The sequence below is a fragment of the Hydra vulgaris genome, chromosome 04 (assembly GCF_038396675.1).
Source record: "Hydra vulgaris chromosome 04, alternate assembly HydraT2T_AEP".
NCBI lineage: Eukaryota > Metazoa > Cnidaria > Hydrozoa > Anthoathecata > Hydridae > Hydra > Hydra vulgaris.
Window position 1 is genome coordinate 51,246,008 of NC_088923.1, and position 21,765 is coordinate 51,267,772.

At 26.8% G+C, this 21,765-nt stretch overlaps 1 protein-coding gene across 2 annotated transcripts in view; it reads left to right on the forward strand.

The window, feature by feature from the left end:
- Positions 1–21,765, forward strand: part of LOC136079899 (uncharacterized) — a 139,859-nt gene that overhangs the window by 37,966 nt on the left and 80,128 nt on the right. For both annotated transcript variants that reach the window (XM_065796577.1, XM_065796576.1), the window contains exon 3: positions 21,438–21,698. In XM_065796577.1, the coding sequence (XP_065652649.1) occupies positions 21,438–21,698 (261 nt within the window). The remainder of the gene's footprint in view (positions 1–21,437; positions 21,699–21,765) is intronic.

Genomic DNA, 21,765 nt, shown 5'->3' on the forward strand with positions numbered 1-21,765 from the left:
AAGAAAGTTGATATTTAAAAGATTCTAGGTTTTTATTAGGAAAAAGTCGTTTTTTAAATGATTTTTTTTCATTATATAAAATTTTCGCATAAATATCTATTGAAAAGAAAATAGGGAAATGATCAGGTATTTCACTTTTAATAATGCCTTTTTTAAGCGAATTATTAAATATCCTTGGTTATAATGTTATCAATTAAGGAAGTTGTTGTTTGAGTAATTCTTGTTTGTTTGTTTATTAGAGGAACTGCTCCATTTTCAAATAGGCTATTATAAAACCCATTAATGTCTTTTTTGACGTGATACTCAAAGCAATTTAAATTCAGATCACCTAATATGTAAAGTAATTTCTTTTCGTGGTTGCTTTTATTTACAATATTGTCATGCAAAAATGAACTAAATGTTTTAATTTCGCCAGTAGGTGGGCGATAACAACAGCTAATTACAATGTTTTTAGTTTTATTGCTTAATATTTCAATTGTTAAAACCTCTATATTGACGTCAGAAAAACTCATGTCATGCCTAACAAAATACCTTAGGTTTTCTTTTACATAAATAATTAAACCACCGCCGCGTTTATTTGTTTTCCGCCCTAATTAAATTAAATTATAGCCCGGTATTTTAAAAATATTATCTAAATTTGAGTCATCAGAACTATGTCAGGTTTCAGTTAGGCAAATTACACTCAAAATAGTTAGATTTTCCTCAAAACTATTGCAAACATTTTAATAAAGTTGTAAATTTTCAAAAAATTTTTTTAAACTTCTTATATTTATATGAATTGCATTAAATTTATCACGCTCAAGAAATTCTTTTATTTCAAAAGTATAAAATAGCTGCAGTTGCTTTGTAAAGCATCTATTTAACTAAAACAACTTTGATCCGGATCGGACTCTTTGTTAACTATAAAATCATTAAATTTAAAAATATCAAAATTTTTAGAGCGACCTGATTCCATTTTTCTATTTAAAAACAATAAAAATTAAAAAAAATAATAATAAAGATAAAATCAATAACTCTAAAATAAAAGAATTTCTTAAAAGTCGCGCGGTACAAGTTTATTATATACAACTTTAGCATATTTACCTTTGGCTCTCAAATCTTTTGCTTCTTTAAATAACTGTTTCCGCAATTCTAAAGTTTTTTCGCTGTAATCTTTGTTTACGTAAAATCGATTGTTCCACAATTTTAACTGAACATAGTTATCCAACGCAGTTTTTTTGTCTTTGTAGTTTAAAAATTTAACTATTATGGTTCTGTTGTACTTTTTTCCATCGCTACTTTTTTTCCCTGTTCTGTGCGCCCGTTCAATTTCAACATTACTTTTAAATCCAAGTTTTGTCTTTAAAACATTTTGAATCTTTTTCTCGCTCAATTCCCACGTTTCGTTTTCATCTTCTTCAATTCCCGTAAACCTTAGGTTTTTTCCTGTCTTCCAACTCAGCTAGTTTGTCTTTGACAACAACATTTGTAATATCATTTTGGTTTGATGTTAAGTTTGGCTTTTTTTTCATTTCAAAAAGTTCTTGAACAATTGATTCATATTTCTCGCTAAGAAACTCCGCCGATTTCCTTAGTTCATTAAATTCTTTTTTTAGTTTTGTATTTTCTTCTTGAAGATTTAATAGCTTAATTTCCATTTTATCAAACTTCTCGTTAAATATTTTTAATAAAGTATTCTCATGAATATCTAACAGGTCTTTAATTTGAGAAACGGTAAATTTTGCCATTTTTAATTTAGTTTACAAAAGCACGTCCGTTCACGTCAAAAGTTTTTGCGTTAATGATCGTCCAGGGTTATATAATAAAGCATCCAGTGTTATATAAATAAGCTATTTTGTAGATCTACATTTCAAGTTCAGAAAACAACTAAAATTAAATTTTTTCATCATTGTGCAGTAATGGAAATACTGATAAACCTCTTTTTTCATTCAAATAAACACATTTCCTTTGAAAATCTGCACAACTTAATGTACTTTCGACAACTTTATTAAAATGTTTGGTGCAAAACAATGATATATCAAAGACATTGTTTAAATATTTAGTAACAATAACATTACATTGAAAGGTACCATCATTGTTCTTAGTCTTTATAAAAGTAATAGAAGAGTTGTGGAGAAAAAAGCAATCTTTTCTGTTAGCTGAAATTTTAGTTTCTAAAGTTTTTTAGGCAATTTTCCAAAACAATGTTGATACTCAGATTGTCGTTTTGGAACTTGAGACACTGGATTAGAAGAGTTCCTATGTTTCATAGATGATCATCATCTTCTAATAATATGGTCATTGCAATACTTAGGACCAAATAATGTTCATACAACTACTTTGATACTATAACTCTTAATGCAACTGGACCAGTATGCAATAAAAATTGTCAAAATTCTGTCGCTTTCCATCTATCCAACGCATTTAAACTTCTAGGTTGCCGAGCAAACTCACTTGGTATACATCCATTTATTTATTACTCACCAATACTTGAGATACCTCTGAAATTTGAGCAGTAGATATGTTCCCACCTGGTCCTTTTTTCAGATAATTTAAGATGCGTTGCATTACACCTAAATATACAAGATGCATGCAATCTAGTTTGAAATAATAAGTGCAATCAATTCGAATTCCAGTTAAAGGAGACATTGATTGTTGATGATTATTGTGATATTCAAACTGTTTGAAATTAATTTTGTCTCTCAATTGAAAATCTTCACTAAATGCCACTCTTCCTACATGTGTTCCGTGAATAATGCACCTTTCGCAGGAATAATAACCAGAATGAGGAACTATACACTATAAAAAGGCTCTAGAGGGTGCATCACAAGCAAAAGATTTATTCTCTATGCTTATCTGGTCTCCATTGAACATAATTCCAGTGTGCCTTAACAAATTCCTTCATTAACAGAATCTAACAAATATTCATTAATATTGTCTGGTTTATGATCGCCATAAAAGATAGCAATAACAAATATATCAGAATTATTAAAGCATGCAAGAATTGGCCACATCTGCAAACTTGATGATTTAAAAAGAGGAATTCCATCAATATTTATTGACAACTTGATAATATTACCAACAACATTTTTTTCACTTTTAATTTCTTTAAATACTTCATAACATGCATAATCTCCACCACATTTTCTTTCTACTGGTATTTTTCTTGGTGTTTTTAAAAGAGTTCTTGCATCTTTAGGAAGAGGACGACCGTTTTCACGAAGGATTGATAAAAGTTCATTAACAAATGAACGAGTCCAACAATTTCTAGTTGCAAATTGAGCAAGCTTTTTATCTAATGATGACAATTCACCCTCATTAGAATCATCACTACTGTAACAATCTGTATTGTTGCTTCAGATTCACTACTGTTCGGATAATATTAATTAGTTAAGTAAGCATTATCGCATAAAAAAGTATTGTCTGACATACTTATACTCTCCATTGATTCATTGGCACTATTCACTGAATATAAGTCATCAAATGAAGATGAAACAGTTGTAGAACCAAGCAATTTTGATTTTTCTGTAAGAAGAGAAAAATCAATAACATGTTGTTCAACAACTGTCTCATCCTCACTTGACGAATCTAAAAGTGCATTTATTTTTCTATTCATATTTTTCCATTTTTTCCATTGGATGCCATTTAAAAAAACACTGAATTTCAGATTCGAGTTATACTGATTCTTGAAAAAACAACACGGTACTTATATAAGATGCCCGCTTTAAAAGGTGAAAATAGATAATAGGTGATAACGCCAAATTTTATTTTTATATAAACATTCACAGAAATTATATTTAAAGTTAAGTTGCTATTTTGGAACTATTACTTAAAAAAAGTTTCAAGGTTCATTTCTAATCCGAGAACGGACGAACGACGTTTAGACGTACAACGTAAGTTCATTGTACGTGCTTGTGCCCGCTGGGTATATATATATATATATATATATATATATATATATATATATATATATATATATATATATATATATATATATATATATATTTATATATATATATATATATATATATATATATATATATATATATATATATATATATATATATATATATATATACATTTATATAAAACTTAAAAATTAGGTAAATTAAATAAAAATTAAATTGTAAGTTATAAATAAGACTTACTAATAAACTAATTGGTTAGCAACAACGACATCAATAACAAAAAGTAAACCCGCTTTAAAATACTGTAAGTAAAATTTTGTAGTAAAATCTCAGCATCAAAAAATATAACTGAACATGTGCAAAAATTTTTAGACTAGTAAGAGAGAAACGGCAAATTTTCCTTATCGCTCTGAAAATATCTAAAGACGGGGAAAAAGAAAAAACCCACTTAGAAAACAAAAAAACCACCCTATTAGAATACCAAAAAAAAATACTGATTGACATAATAAATAAATAGTTGCAGAATCTATTTTTATGTAGGGACGAAAGAAATAGCTGAGTTACTTGTATATAAACAAAACTAAAACATTTAAAATTAAATAACTTTATCAATTCTTAGGCAAAACGACGTCCCCAAAAAAACTATTGAAGTGCAACCTTTTCTAAAAAAAAATAATATCTATATAAACGTATATACTGTTTATTTTCATGGGTGGGTTTTTATTCTTTGACACCTACATAAAATCATTTGTTGCGTTTTTTGGATGAAGTTTTTCAAAAACTACGATATATTTTTTTCCGCGATAAAGTGTCACGTGACAAAATTCCTTTTTTAACGGCCAGCAGACATTTATACGTTGTAAACCAATATTACTGCATTTAGTATTCAATATTTTTTTTACTAAAAATAGAAAAATAACTATATACAAATAGAAAAATTATACTTATTGTCTATTTTCTAAAGCTGTGAAAAGAATTCATTATTATTAACTTAATAAAATTTTAAACGTTTTGGTAACTGTAGCGCAAATCCCTATTTATCAACGAATTAGATACTAGTACCTTTCTAAATAATATTTTCTATACTCGCTTGAAATTTTTTATTTAATTACCATCGGTATAAAACTTTTCAAAACACATAATAAAATAGGCTTATATATGTGGAATAACAGATTTACCATGACCGGTATAGTATGGATCATGGTCCATCTATTCCACAAAACCCTAAACTATATAAAAAAAAAAAAAAAAAAAACGGATACGGATCTTAATAATTTTATTTTATAATTTTTTTTCAGGCTATCCGCATCTTATTAGAACTCATACGCAATTTATTAGGACCGCTGTCTCTCCTCATTTACGTTCTTTAGGATCCGCACTCAGTTCTTTCATATTATAAAAAATGATGATATGATAAAAGAAGTAAAAATATACATGTAACACAACAAACCTATTAATCTTTTGCTGTTATTTTTTTAGAGCATTGTTAAAATAGTCAAAATCTGATAGAATTGACTTTTATTGAACAGACAGTTATAGTGAGGGCTGCTGTATGCAGATTAGGAATTTCGTGTGCGCAGGCAAGTTAAAAGTATTATTTTGCTTTCAAGTTGTTCTTTAGGTTAAAACTATAAAGAAAAAAATGGTTACCAAAAATTTTTTACATTTTGGGCCGGAAGCCATGGCGGCAAACTTACAGTCAAAAAAATAAAATTATTGTAAATTTAAAAATTATATACGTTATACAAAAGAGCTTATCAAGCGGAACGAAAATTATAAAAAACCATATGTTTAAAACAATTCCTTTCTAAGATATGCAATTAAACACAGACCAGAATTTACAGTGTTACGTAGAAAAGCTAAAAAACGGCTCTATCGTTCCAGATTTATATCAATAATAAATTTTTTAATAATAAAGCTTTATATCAATAATAAATTTTGTTAAAAGAGTTTTTATTGATAGGATTTTCTTTTAAAAGAAATCATCTATTATATACAACGAATGAAAGCTCTTTTTATGGTAATTTAAATTGTTTTATTGGCATGTTTTTCTATTTCATCATTACCTTGATTCTTTGGAAATATAAGAATAATACAAAAGATAGAAAACTGATACGGTAGGATGTTACTAACTGTAAACAAAAAAGATCACAAATGAGTTTTCGAGATGCATTGTTTATCAGAAAGATGATACTAAGGAAAAGGTCAGCACCCTTCAACCATTGTGAAAAACTTTTTCAAATCCAAAGAAATTCAATTAATGGAATAGCCTTAGCAAAGTCCTGACCTTAACTCTATTGAGTATTTATGTAAGCTCATTGATCGATAAATTTCAGTTCGAAAACCAACAAGTTAACGTGATTTAATGAATACTCTGAAACAAGAATGGGGAAAAATCAAAATTATTGTGATTATGAAGCTGGTGGACTCAATGCGTTGTCACTCTCAAGCAGTAATCAATGCTAAGGGCTTCCCGACGAAGTACTAAAGCAATTTACTTTAAAATAAAGCATTTTCAATTTTAAAAATGTTTAAAAATGTTTTTTTTTTCTATCCGGATACTTTTGCACGCACATTTTTTAAATAAATGAAATTTTAAGGTTAGATTGCTTAAATTTAATAAAAATTCATTTGTTTTTAGAATTGTTATAGTAAAAATTTGAAAGAAATTAGACTTTTCATTCAAAAATTGTCTCAAGTTTTGCTCTTGTTAGGTAACTTTTGCACGCTACTGTATGTTGTGGATAAAAATAGCTCATTTTCTTGATATTTATATAAAAAGCGTCCGCAAAATTTTTTTCCGTCTGAATGGGTGGCAAAAAAAAGTTAGCAAATACTTTAATAAAAACCGAATTCTTGAAATTGATTTATATTTGCTTTATTTTACAGTTATGAAGTTTCAGTATTATGAGTGTGTTAGTTTGTAAGCAAAAAGGAGATGCACAAAAAAAGGATAACTTTTGGGGATTTTATTTGATCCATAATCTTTATTAAAAAAACTAACAAATTATTGAGACAAATGGCAAAACCTAACTTTTGCTGATATATAATGTTTTTTATCAACTTTTTAAGCCACTTTACAAATTTTAATTTAAAGTTTTATAAAGGTCTTGAATCTTACAACTATGTAGCTAATGGTTTAGTTCACAACGTTCTCCTAAATCTCATTAGTGGTATAAGATTTATTTATGAAGTTGCCGGTTGTCTATGACATGCCCAAAGCATATTTTCTAAATCCCAAATAGAGTATGGTTTAGCGTTCACGAAAAGGGTGAAATTATAAAAGCACATTGCATGTGTACGGAAGAGCAAAGTCTATTTATATATTGAAGCAACATTATTTTATTTAATCTTAACTTCTGATTGCAAAGGTAATCATGGTGATGCATGCAAATTGCGTGCTTTGCTATATTTTAAAAAATGTAAAGAATAAAGTACAGCCTAAATTATTTAACATTTAAACTCATATCCGCTTCATTTGTTCGTTTGCAAGTGATGGTGTAAATTTAATGTTTTTGCAGTTATCATACTGCGATGCCTTCCAAAAAATTAAAATGCAAATTGGTTATTCATTAGAGAATAAATTTGTTAATTAAGCAACAATTTATGTTCATGATAAAAAGTTCGTACTAAAAAGTAATTAAAACTGTATCTATTAACAAATCACGTAGATGTTGAAATTTTTAATTGTAGATTGCTTAGAACATGCAGATGGTCAAGTATAAGAAAATTCGCATGCTGTTTTCATAGACACATAGAAGAAATTAAATATCACTTTGAATGTACAAAATAAAATAAATTGAGCTGATGTAATTATCTTATCGATTGCTTCATATGGTTTGTTATCAAGTAATTATATCTTTCTGATCTCTTTACATGATAATGTCATTTATGTGGTAACGTCTTTATCTGGTAGATCTTTATGTAGTATTATGTGGTATTATGTGGTAATGTCTTTATGTGATAATGTCATTTAACCACATTTAAATTTATTTAACTATGGTTATGACACAAAGTAATTATTTAAGATAAGCACTGATGTCAAACCATGAGAAACTATTGAAATCAAATTGATCTCAGGTAAAAACCAAAATAACAAAATACAAGTTTTTGTCAAAAAGTGAAATTATTTTGATGTAAATGTGATATCAAAACAATCGAATGACTTGATATCAAGTAACAATCTCATTATAAACTCAAGATGATGTCATAACCACAGTTAAGTGTGTTTAATTATGGTTTTAATATCAGCATTAGGTCATACTGAGATAGTTATGTAATATCTTAACATGACAAATTTTTGATATTATAATAGTGTCACATTGGTCTGATGTGTTGACTAAGATATATCAACCAAATAGTTGAAACAAAGTTTTATATTTGCTTTGCAGTCTATAAACAATAAACAAGTATCAAGGAATTTTTTCCAGATATTACTCAACTGGCAAAAATAATGTAATAAACTGAAAAAAACTTCCGCATTTTAAGTAGATATTACATGCATCTCATCTTCTCTATAATAAACAAAAAATTCTTTATCATAATTTTGCTCAAGGTCTTTCTTTAACCACAAGTGGAAACACGCATACCCAACACTTGTTTGGTGTACACGAGTGTGAAAATTAACATCTATGCAAACGGGTGATTTCAATTTTCAAAGCTAAACCATAAAGAGTGAGAGTAAAAATAGTTATAAAATACCTATCATGCAATTAAAATACAAAGCAATAATGATAAAAGAGCAGAACTTGCATCAAAATTCATATATCTAGCCAGTCTTCTATGACTTGTTTTCCAAATAAAAGGTACTTGAATTGTTGTACTAATATCACAGCAGCGAATATTGAAACCGCACAATTTTACAAGTATAAGATCGTTTATCAAGTATTAAAGCAATATCCAAATACACTAAACTATGAATAAATTCTTTAAGACATAATTCAACCATAAATTTAAATTTTTACATATTACAGAAAAGGTAGCTAGGGCTACATTTAAACATAAATCGAAACTACTCTCACAGATTGCATATCCCTGAAACGTCATTAGTTCATCACTAGCTAAGCGCTAGTCATCTTAAACATTTTGAGTTCGTAGCATTTTTTATTCGGCAATACGTTAGGGCTAGATTTTTCTTAAGGAAGATTCGGTATTTTACTTCAATACATAATTAAAACAAAAAATTTGAAAAAAATTGCCTTAGCATTGGCTAAATGTTTTTAGCACACAAATAAAGTCAGTTAATGTAGGGAATTTAGGCAATTTTTATAGCCATTGTAAATCTTTTTTAATTAAAATGCATTGAATTCCTTAATATATTTTATTTTCAAAATGGTTTCAACCACTTCTGTTGCTTATTTAGTTCAGAAGATATTTGTGTTTGAATATTTTCAATTCATATACACTTTATGAAATATTTCCTTAAAGTATCTTGTTAAACTTTTGGCACGGAAAAAAAAACTTTTTTATCTTTTTTTTTTCCTGCGTAAAAGGTTGCGTTAACAATAAAATTTTATTAGAAATTAAATCGTAAATCCAAATTAGTTGAACAATTCATAAATATAATATTTTTTCAGGTTTACAAATACGTACTATTAAATGGTTACCTAAGTATAAAATATACTTTAAAACTGTTTAACATAAACTAAATCTTTAAATGTTTTTATTTTTAATACGTTAAGAGTAATAAAATAAAAAGGGTAACAAAACTTTAAGGAGAATGCAGGATTAAATTTAAGAAGCTTTAGGGAGAAAAAACCTTTTTTATTAACTTATCATGCGAAAAACGTGGAAATAAAACAGGACGAAAACTTCAAAATATGTAAAAAATAAATCGAAATCTAAAATTTATCTTCACATAAATAAAACAAAAGTAAGTCAACTATTTGTTAATAATTTCAGTATTATTATATATTCATAAAAAGATTTAACCGCTTATAGTCTACTGTTTCGACTAAGTTATTATTTTCAGCACCTATAATAATAAAAACTTTTTGAAAACAATGAATGAAAAACTCGTTGAATTTATCTATATGTTGCGAATTATAAGAACTCGAAAATTTTAATATTCAAAACTCATTCAAAACTTAGCTGACGTTGTATCGATAAGTTTACTGAAAAAAACTTTTTATTATCGAATTGCAATTCAAACTTCAGAGTATACTCTGAAGTTTGAATTGCAGTTCGAAAATAAAAATTATTTTGATATATATTTTTCTTATTTTGATTCTAGCCTAAAGGAAATATAAGAGTAACCTAATGTTTAAAAAAACTAAATATAGTGGGCAGCTTTGATTTTTAGTATAATTTTTAAAAATTTGACAGCCATTTTCTAACAGTTCACACACACGCACACACACACACACACGCACACACACAGTTATTTTGCATAAGCTTTTTTTTTTGTTATTTAAATATTTTTTTATTTTTTTTTATTTTAATATTTATAATAATGTGCAGCTAAGCATATAGATAAAAATATTGATATATAATAATAAAATATCATTCAATAAAACAATATTGGTACATATAAATACATTATATATGATTCATACCACTTATAAAGATAAAAACAACTGTACTCAAACGCAGTAAAAACTAATAACATTATAATAAAAGAAATAAGATAAATTTTTACAATGACATAATTATATATTTTCAATAAATAAAATTACCTTACAATCCTAGCTACAGACAATAAGATTATCTGTCTTATAATCAAATAATAAAGAAAAGGATCATACTTTATCAGGTTCGTTATTATACTTAACAAGATATGTAGTTCGTCTACCCTTTAATTAATCCACTTGCGCACGTTCCCAGGATACTTCATAAGAGTCATCTTCTCTAACACGATGTTGTATAGAAAAACATCCAAAAATCAGGTGGATTAATAATAAACTTTGATAAGGAAGGTTTTTTTTTTGTTGCTTTATTAATTTGTTTAGTCTTGCATCCTAAATTTTTTCCATTAATTCTTTTTTGTTGCTTTTAACAGCTGCATCACGCATTATACGAGGCTTTAAATCATTACTTATATTATTTAAAGATTGTGTGTTTGGTGTTAAATTTGCTCGAATTACAATGAGAAGATTTTGATATAACTCCTCGGAAGACAAGTTTATTCTTTTCCTACCTGCTACAAAATTTAGTTAAGAAAGGAGCACTTTTGCCTTTAATTACTCTCTTTTATTGCAAACTGTATCCTCTGCTTCCTCTAATGATATCTATGCCCTTAAATTTAAATTTGTTAAGTCATTACAAGCTGCAACTTTTTTTTGTTGTTGCTTAATTTCTTCTCTACTTTTTTCTTTATGCTTTGCTAGAAGGTGCATAGCTATATCTTTTTTAGGAGCGTCTGTTCTTTCATCGTCTTTGTTTTCCATTAATGTTGCTATAGTTCTTGAATATTCAAGTAATTGTTTTCTTTCTTCATATGTTTTATTATTTAGCCACTCTAATATTTGGTTCTGAGACCACATTATCAAAGCCTGGATGGTTTGAACATTTGCATTGGCTTTTGTGCAAACCATTAAATCTAAAATAGCAAAGTCACTTACTAATGCTTTTTTAGTGACAAGGACATTAAATGCAGATTCAGAAACTGTTATATATGGATTCCAATATTTACCACCTGGTAACTGATCAGCGCGCTGACGCTCCAAAATAACAAGAATTGCATGGATAATAATTTCAAGTGAATACACAGTTGAAAAATCAAACTTATCATACGGCGTGTATTAAAACAGTTTGGTGTAAACCTCATCTTGATAAAGAAGATTGGTATCCTTAAAATTTTTCCATTCGCAAACACTAAAGAAGATGCATTCATACCAAGAGACGAAAGTCTAATATTCAAGCGAAGTAAGTAGGGGTTTAAAAATACTATCTAATATTGGATAGTTCGCCATTTAGGACCAGTAAGTAGTTTGTCAATAATACCTGATGCACAAACTTCAGCTATGATTACAAGATTTGATAGATCTTATTGCTTGACCTGTAATCGCATTTAATAAATTATTAGGGTTAGGTCAAGTATTAAGAAATTCTGTTATAACATCCTTATGATAGTATAGGGCAGCTGCATTGTAATATAAAATAATAAAACCATTTCCAATAAATGGCACTAAAAAAGATTCATCGTAACGGGAGGAAAGAAAAACCATAATGCAACACCAGCTTCCTTACTACCCCTTGAACGAAATGCCTTACATGTGGTACGAATTAACCTTACAGCACCATTGTCTTTACCAATAAAAGAAAAACAGTTTTAAAATCATTTTGTAGCAGAACTTTTTCAAAAGAATTAAAAACCTTAACAGTTTCAGATGCAAAATTAGCAAACAAATGGAGTTTACAGAAAAAGTTACTGATATTTTTTATATTGTCTGCGACATTTGGAGAAAGCAAATCCCTATTATTAATTGCAATCGGCAAAAGTTTTTCACTTAACTTTTTAACTGTGAGTTAAAAAGAGGATTAACAGAATTAAGGTCAGACGTTGATTTAATCGATGTTATTAACTTAGCAAAATTAATTTCTTTTTCAGTAGATGAGTTGCTAACGACATCACATATGCCATCTACTATGTTGGTAAAGTTTTGCAAGACAGTTGCTGCATCTTTGCCAGCCACTTCTGACAAAGAAAATAATAAAGTTTTCCCATTAGTTGTCGTAATTTGAAAGTTTTAATAATGCTTATGGTATTATTGAGTACCATCACCATGAAAACAATTGCCAATATTAGAGTTTTTATTTGTCAAATTATTTTCAAGCACTGCTTCTGCAACTTGAACTTGACCTATAATCAAAGCTTCCTGCATAAACCTACTTTTTACAGCGACTGATGGTAGTCTAAATATGTTCTTTTTAGCTACTTTAATACTACTTTTATGACTTCGTTTAATACTACTTTTATAACTTCGTTTAACACTACTTTTATGAATTCGTTTAATACAACTTTTATCACTTTGTTGACACTATTCATACTCACGTTTATTGATAGAAGTTTCTCGAATGTCATTACACTATCTGCCGTCTTCAAATGTTATTACTTCCTTATCACTCAACAAAGAAACCAATTTTTGAAGCCGCAACTTTTGAAGGCCGCATTCTTTCAAGCTGAGTATCACGATATTTTATTTTTTTATTTAAATTTAACATCTTAAATAACTTTTTTATTTTATTTTAATAGCGCTAATTTGTTTTCAATAATATTAGGCTTTTCTTCTTTTTCACAATAACGCTTTTTAGTAAAGTTCAATTCAGTTTCATCGAGACAGTTTATTGAAATAAGTAATTTTAGATTGTTTGACATATCTTCAAAATCTTTTAGATGTGTAAAGTAATCCATTTTTATATCCAACATAGATTCCATTATCCTTTTTAAAATTTTGTTTTCTTTTATAAGCATTTTGTTTTTGCTTATTAGTATTTACTCTTTAGGAATTCAGATGAGTTCTTTGTTTTATCAGAAAAGTTTGCCTCAGGTGAAAAAAAAGCCTGACGTAATAACAATGCTAAATTGTTATGTTTTCGATTTGTACTGATGGTGTCAACTAATCTATTTATCTTATTGGCTAAAGTTTTCTTGCAGCAGAACAGTTTAACACTAAAATCCATGCAATATCTACAATATATTGCATCATAAGATGTATCTTTTAATGTCAAATACCAATCATAAATACTTTCATTGATCATTTTATCTAAATAAATATAGATTTTTAGTCCATCATTTCGATCAAATATATAAATATATTATTTCAAAGACTTTTACTTTTTGTATATATATATATATAATATATATATATATATATATATATATATATATATATATATATATATATATATATATTTATATATATATATATATATATATATATATATATATATATATATATATATATATATATATATATATATATATATATATATGTATATATAAATATATTATATATATATATAAAATTTGAAAAATAGGTAAATTGAATAAAATGTAAATTGTATAGAAATAAGACTTACTGATAAACTAATTGGTTAGCAACAACAACATCAACAACAAAAAGTAAGCCCGCTTTAGAATAAAATAAGTAAATATTTTTAATAAAATCTCAGCTCTCAAATAATATAATTCAACTAGCGCAAAAATTTTTATTTTAGTTTTTGAGAAATAGCAAACTTACTTTATCCCTCTCAAAAATTTCTAAAGACGAGGAATATTTAAAAATTCTCCACTTTGAAAACAAAAAACCCATCCTATTAGACTACCAAAAAAAATACTGATTGACCTAATAAATAAGTAGTTGCAGGATCTACTTTTATGTGGGAACGAATGAATTAGCCTAATTTACTTGTATATAAAAAAAACTAAAACATTTAAAATTAAATAACTTTATCAATTCTTAGGCAAAACAACGTCCCCAAAAAAATTATTGAAGTGCAACCTTTTCTAAAACAAAATAATATCTATATAAACATATATACTATTTATTTTCATGGGTGGGTTTTTATTCTTTGACACCTACATAACATCATTTGATGCGTTTTTCGGATGAAGTTTTTCAAAAACGTACGATAAATTTTTGTAGCAATAAAATGTCACGTGGCAAAATTCCTTTAGTAACGGCCAGCAGACATTTATACGTTGTAAACCAATATTACTGCATTGAGTATTCAATATTTTTTTACTAAAGGTAGAAAAATAACTATAAACATATAAAAAAGTTATACTTATTGTCTATTTTCAAAAGCTGTGAAAAAAATTCATTATTATTAACTTAATAAAATTTTAAAGGTTTCGGTAACTGTTGCGCAAATCGCTATTTATCAACGGATTAGATACTAGAACCTTTCTAAATAATATTTTCAATACTCGCTTGAAATTTTTTATTTAATTGCCATTGGTATAAAACTTTTCAAAAAACATGTGAAAATAGGCTTATATGTGTGGAATAACAGATTTACCATGACCGGTATAATATGCGTCATGGTAAGCCTATTCCACACCGATCATTTTAATAATTTTGCATGTCAGTATTTTTTATAAAAAGAGGAAAATATAAAAATATTTGTTTTGAATTAACGAATAATGTTCAATACTTTATAACTTCTTATTGTAAACTTCTATATAAAAAAAAATAATAATAATAAAAACGGAGACGGGTTGTATTAACTTTATTTTATAATTTTTTTTTCAGACCATCGGCAGCTTATTAGGACTCATACGCAGTTTAATTGGACCGATGTCTCTTCTTATTTACTTTCTTTAGGATCCGCACTTAATTTTTTTACATTATAAAAAACAATGATACGATAAAAGAAGTAAAAATATACATGTAACTTAACAAACCAATTAATATGTTGCTGTTATTTTTTTAGAGCATTGTTAAAATAGTCAAAATCTGATAGATTAGGACTTTCGTGTGCGCAGGGAAGTTAAAAGTAATATTATGCTTTTAACTTGTTCTTTAGGTTAAAACTAAGAAGAAAAAAATGGGTACCAAAAAATTTTTACACTTTGGGCGGGGAGTCATGGCTTGAAACTTACAGTCAAAAAACAAAAATTATTGTAAATTTAAAAATTATATTCGTTATTTAAAAAAGCTTATCAAGCGGAACAAAAATTATAAAAAAACAAAATGCTGAAAACATTTCCTCTCCAAGATATGTGTTGCGTAGAAAAGCTAAAAAAATGTTTCTGTTGTTTTAGATTTGCTTTATATCTATGTTAAGTTTTATTAAAAAAGTTTTTATTGATATGAATTTCTATTAAAAGAAATAATCTATAATATACAACGAATGAAAGCTCGTTCTATGGGAATTTAAATTGTTTTATTGGCATGTTTTTCTATTTCATCATTATGTTGATATTTTGGAATTATAAGAAAAATACAAAAGATAAAAAACTGATATGGTGGATATTACTAATTGTAAACGAAAGAGATCGAAAATGAAATTTCGAGTGCATTATTTTTCAGAAAGACAATACTAAGGAAAAAGTCAGTACAGTCTGGGAGCAATTTTTTCTGTTTTGTAAATTTAGTCATTTTATTTCAATTTTATCTTGAGAATCGTTACAAATATTAATGTCACAACATTAGTCAGATATGCAATTAATCAGTTGTAATTTCTTCAGACTTTGTTAACTCGATATGTTGTATTTGCATTTTTAAAAGTAATCTAATGTAAAAGAAGCCAGTGGACTTGGCACAGTCCATCAGAGCCAGGTATATACGAGTATACAACGTTATGTCAAATTTTTGACATATAGCACATGAAGCGATGCATTGAAGCGCATATGAATATTTATCGTTCTTTTAACCAATATAGTTTAGAAATCTCATAACAACAGCATCCACATTTCATTAATGAAATTTGGATTGGAAAAGATGGACTTGGTTATGCTTTAATTGGTACCAATTTCAATTTAAAGTAATTACTGAAAATTGTGTTTTAGGTATCAAAAGTTACGGGTTTTTATTAATTTTTATAAATTCTCAAAATTATGCAAAAGAAAACTTTGCAATCAGTATAAGCAAAATACCATTCACAAGCATTGATTCTGATCACGCATTGGAGCAAGAAAACAAGGTGATGAAAGTAATTGACGGTGTAAATGGTTTGATTTAAAATCCTAATGGTCTGCAACGCTTTTGTCTTACTGCACCAATACTAATTGCATTTTGTAAATATTTCTGTAATAAGAATGATATTAGTTCTCAAAGTTAATCTTGTCGTTATCAACTTACTGAATTAACTTGTAGCAGGTTTCCAACAAATGTTCAAAAACTACTAGATGCATTTAAAACGTTTGATGTCAGTTTTCAACGCAATGAATCAGTGATGAACATTATTTCCAAAAAAGTATTACCTTTAGAGACTTCAAAAACGTTGTTACAACATGAAGTGATTGGCAATGCTCTCTACCAGTGTAGAGTTTGGTTACCACTTAAGAAGTGTGCGCTGCCAAATGTTTAATACAAGGAAAAAATAGTATTATTAGTGTTAAAGAAATTTATTCAACTGAAAGACGAACGAACACTACTTTCACGATTTCTTGTTACGACCAGAGCTAGACTTATAGAGGATAGTATTGGTAACTACGAGTTTTTTGCTGCACCAAATTTAATGTTTACAGATGACAGACACCCGCTGTCCTCCAAAGATAAATACTTTTATCATTAATTTTTTTGGTTTTAAGACATTAAAATATATTAAAAAACCAACAGTAAGTTACAATGTCTTTGTTGCCGCCAGAAGCATACTATCGTTTTACTCATTCTAAAATATTATTTATGGAGATAAAATAATTAATATTTACAAGCTTTATGTTTATAACATTTTATGCCTTATTCACATGTGGAAAAACAATTTAACTTTACCTATCTTTATAGATCTTTTTTTCCTTAACCTAATTAATAAATATTTACTAAGAAATAAAAATTTTGTAAATGAACCAATTTTCAGAACACTATTTTCACCAAATTTGGAGCACCATATCTTTGGAATAAAACTGTTGTACCTAATTTTTGATATATCCAATATTTTTCTGATCTTTAAAAGTAAACTTAAAAGTTCAATTCTTTCTATTGATGATATATTTAACTTTTAATAACAACCATATATTTGTCTTTTTAACTGTAAGACTCTTGTATTTTCTTTTTCATATTATAAAGAGATGACTTACAATATTTACTTTGTATATATTTATTAAATATGGTGTTTATATATTTGCGTTTTTAAAAGTTCTTACACTAACATCTAACTTTTTTTAGTATATAAATCATTAGTAGTTTGATTTATATTTTCAATTTATATCACGATTTATTGTAAATTTTTAGTCTTTTTTATGTATTGATCTAAAATTCTTTAAAAGGCTCTGATGATAAGATTATTTTGATCTTTTTTCAAATGCGTTGTCTATTTATTTATGTTATAAACAACAAAAATGTAAACAAAAAAATTACAAAAAAAAAAGTAAGCATATTAAACATAATACTTTCTCTATATGGTTGGAAAGGAGTTGAGTCAAACTAATTCATGCAAAAAACACCTAGGTTCTACCGGTATTAGTAAAAAAGATATTTGAGTAAATGATATGAAAGTAAAGTAAAATTTACGTATTTTTTGTCAAAAATCAAATGTTTATCGTTGCACTCTGGAATCGCCACCCGGTGTTTTAATGTTTTTAGAAATTTTAGGTCTTCTTAAAAATTCTCTCGGATTCGTTTGTTATAGTGTATAGTAACTTTAATATGTAATAAATGTATTATCAATTATATATATATATATATATATATATATATATATATATATATATATATATATATATATATATATATATATATATATACATATATATATATATATATATATATATATATATATATATATATATATATATATATATATATATATATATATATTTATATATATATATATATGTATGTGTATATATAACATTTGCAGACCTACTACAAACATTGCTTCCCAAATCATAGGCCCTACCTTTTGTATAGTATCAAACTTTTTAGTTATTTAGTCTGTTTCAAGTTAATATTATCTTTATTAATCAGAAAAAATAATATACAATATTTTTAGGAATATAACGCCTCTAAAATGTTTTATAAGCAAAGTTTCGTCAAAAAGTCAATGTTTTTCAATTTAAAAAGGTGTTAAATTTTATTAGGAAATGATACACTAAACCTTATTTTGTTGTGTATAATTTGCAAAGTTTATGTAGAGCAATAACATTTTTTATTTTAAGATGGGAGTATATTAGCACACTTGTAATGAAACGATTTAATTGGACAATGGAAATTGGTACACTTAATCGAAAAAAGAAATTTGGAACGTTTGCATATCCTAAACCAATGCAGTTGATTTGGATTTAATATTTGTCAAATTAAATTTTTCAAAAACTTTTGAAATTTTGTCGTTAAACATTTAGCATAATTTTCTCAGATACCTTGTTTATCATTTGTCATCTTTTCATTACTCTAACAGACAATATTTTGTTTTGGTTACGATTGTTTGTTTTTGTATTTGATAGTAATACTGGTGATTAATTTTATTTAGCCCATTTTAATTAAGTGGATAATTTTGGCCATCTCATCGCAATTTTAGGCTACTTCAACGTTTAAAGAAAATTTTATTTAAAAACTACCCATTCCATGACAGTTGTATTTTACAATTCCATCCAGACTTGTACTTTGATTAATCAACATCAATGTACAAACTTTCAAATATATATTGAAATATATATTTGTTGCAGAGACATTGCATTCAAAAATTTAAATTTTACATTACTTTTCATTTTAGGATTATAATCTGTTGAAACAAAGCAAATAATTTCAGAATATTACATTATTCTATTTATAAAGACATGTGAAGAGTTATAATATTTACATTTTACCCCATTTTATAAACAGGTGAAACGTTTTATAAACAGTGGATGCTGATTCTCCAAGAAGTGTTTTTTGCTTTGAGTTTTAAGTCAAGTTTTTTATAGTAGTTAATTGATTTTGATAAGAAGATTTTAAAAACAGTTTGAGCAAAGTTTTTAATTTTGCTCTAGTTTATCATAGCTTTCATTACTAAGCAGTTGTTCGTAATGAGCAGTACTCAGTTTAGCCGAGGTTTAAGAGTAAGGCTTATTTTCATATGCAGCGTCTGTTTTATTACAGTTCTTTGTTTCATCAAATTATCAACTAATAATTTTTAAAAACAAAAGCTTTCGATGCTAATTCTTGTAAATTTTAAAACAATTCTCCATTATTTCATAAGCTTGCTGGATTAATTAAAGTATAGATTAATAGAAGTATATCCTGCTAATTTTGAATTTATTTTACTTTTTAAAGTTGGCAAAAAATTTTATGATACTGTTCAACAAAATTTCACAAATTTTAATGTGCTGATTTCACTTTAGTGTGAGACTTTGTCTTATCACATAGTTTACTTGTACAAACTTTACAGCATTACTTTTGCTTATGTTGCTTTAGCTTTAATGTTTTTTGCCTGCTTTTGTTTGCACACGCGCTTTAAAATGTAAAAAAAAACATTTGGTCTATATACACCAACAATTATATTATATAAACTAGATATCTAACTTGCGTGATTTTATTTGACGAAAAATGAAGCTACTTTTTTTCGTTTATAAGCATGGGTGCCGAGTCGTTAAAAAAAGTATTAACTCTAACTTCAATTGATAAAATTTTTAGAGTACGACTCCAACTCCGACTTTGAAGCAAAATATTAGAAACGTTCTTTGAGTTTTTTAAAAAATACCACGCAATAACTAAAAAAAATGGTTTTTTACAAATATGTGAAAAAATCTTTGAAGGTTAAACAATTTGTACAAGCACGTGCAATACCGAGAAGTTTTACTATTGGAATCGCAGTCGCAATTTTGTTTAGCGGCTCAGACTCCGCTAAAAATGTCGCGACTCCAACTCCACAGCTTTGTTTATAAGTATAGAAAAAGACAAAAGCTGAAGCTGATTTATAGAATAAAAATGCGAGTTAGGAACATTGTAAATTTCCTATAATTTAAAGACAATTCAAAAACACGTTTCAATTATTATAAAATATTTATAAAAAATTTTATGAGCCAAGGTTTATTAAAAAGTATTATAGTTCGTTAAAATGCTTTAAAATTGTCTGTCGTTTCAGTTTCCTATTCAAAACTTTTACCTCTTTTTTATCAAAAATGAATTTATGCAACAAATTACTATTTTACAATTATTCTAATTTCTTCTTAAAACGTTTACATAAATATTATTTATATTTAAAATATAACTTACTTCATTTTTAAGCAAGAAAAAAAAGTTATATAATAGTTGTTTACAAATTTAATCCTCCATTTGTTAAGTAGGCATAATCAACATCACTTTTTGGATTGAAGTTAGACATCTAGTATATATAATATATCATTGATATACAGCTAATTCCAAATAAATTGAACCTAGAAAGAACCAAGGTAAATAGTTCAATTTAATGAGTATTCGACTAAACCGATTTCCCGTTAAATTGCAATTTGGATGATATGAGATATATTTTGAGTAAAGGCAATTTTTCTTCATTTAATGCTCAAGTATATATACTAAATTTACGCCATTATTCTCCTAATTATACATTTCAGAGTTTTTTTAATTAGTTGTTTGTTTATAAGCTGGTTTAAATAACATATTAAAAACTTATCATGGTGTTGATGAATTTTTGCGCTCATTCTTTGGTTCTTTCATCTTTCTCTCTAGATTACAAACGTTCTTTTATCTATCTATCTAGATTACAAACTTTTGGTTCTTGACACTTTTAATGCATCACAGCTCTTATCGAATATAATTTGTATACAACTCACCATTTTGTCATATACATTCAATTGATCTGTAGTGTTTATTTTTTTAAACTTCTTTTTTAGTTGCTTATGTAATTTGTCTTATTCATTTCAATTTTTTTTTTTTTTTTTTTTTGCAAATATTATTTTATCTTTTTAACTTTTTCTCTAAAAATTTGAATTGTTATAACTAGTGTCAAGAAATAAATTGAATTTAGATATATTAATTTCAAGATGTTGTGGTGAAATTAGTCATAAAATTGGAAGCGATTGGTTAAAATGGGGAAGACATCTAGGTTTAAGTGATTCAGATCTCGATAACATTGACTCTGATAACAAAAAATGTTATGATAAAGCTGATAATGTTTTAAAAAAGTGGAAACAAATAAATGGGAATCTATCATGGGAGCAAATAAAAACACAGTTAAGAACTTTTCAGCGTTTTGACATAGTTACTGATATTGAAAGGGAATTTGAAGGTAAGAATAATATAACAGTAATAACAGTTTTTCTTTGTATGTAATATAATGTATTTGTCCAACATAA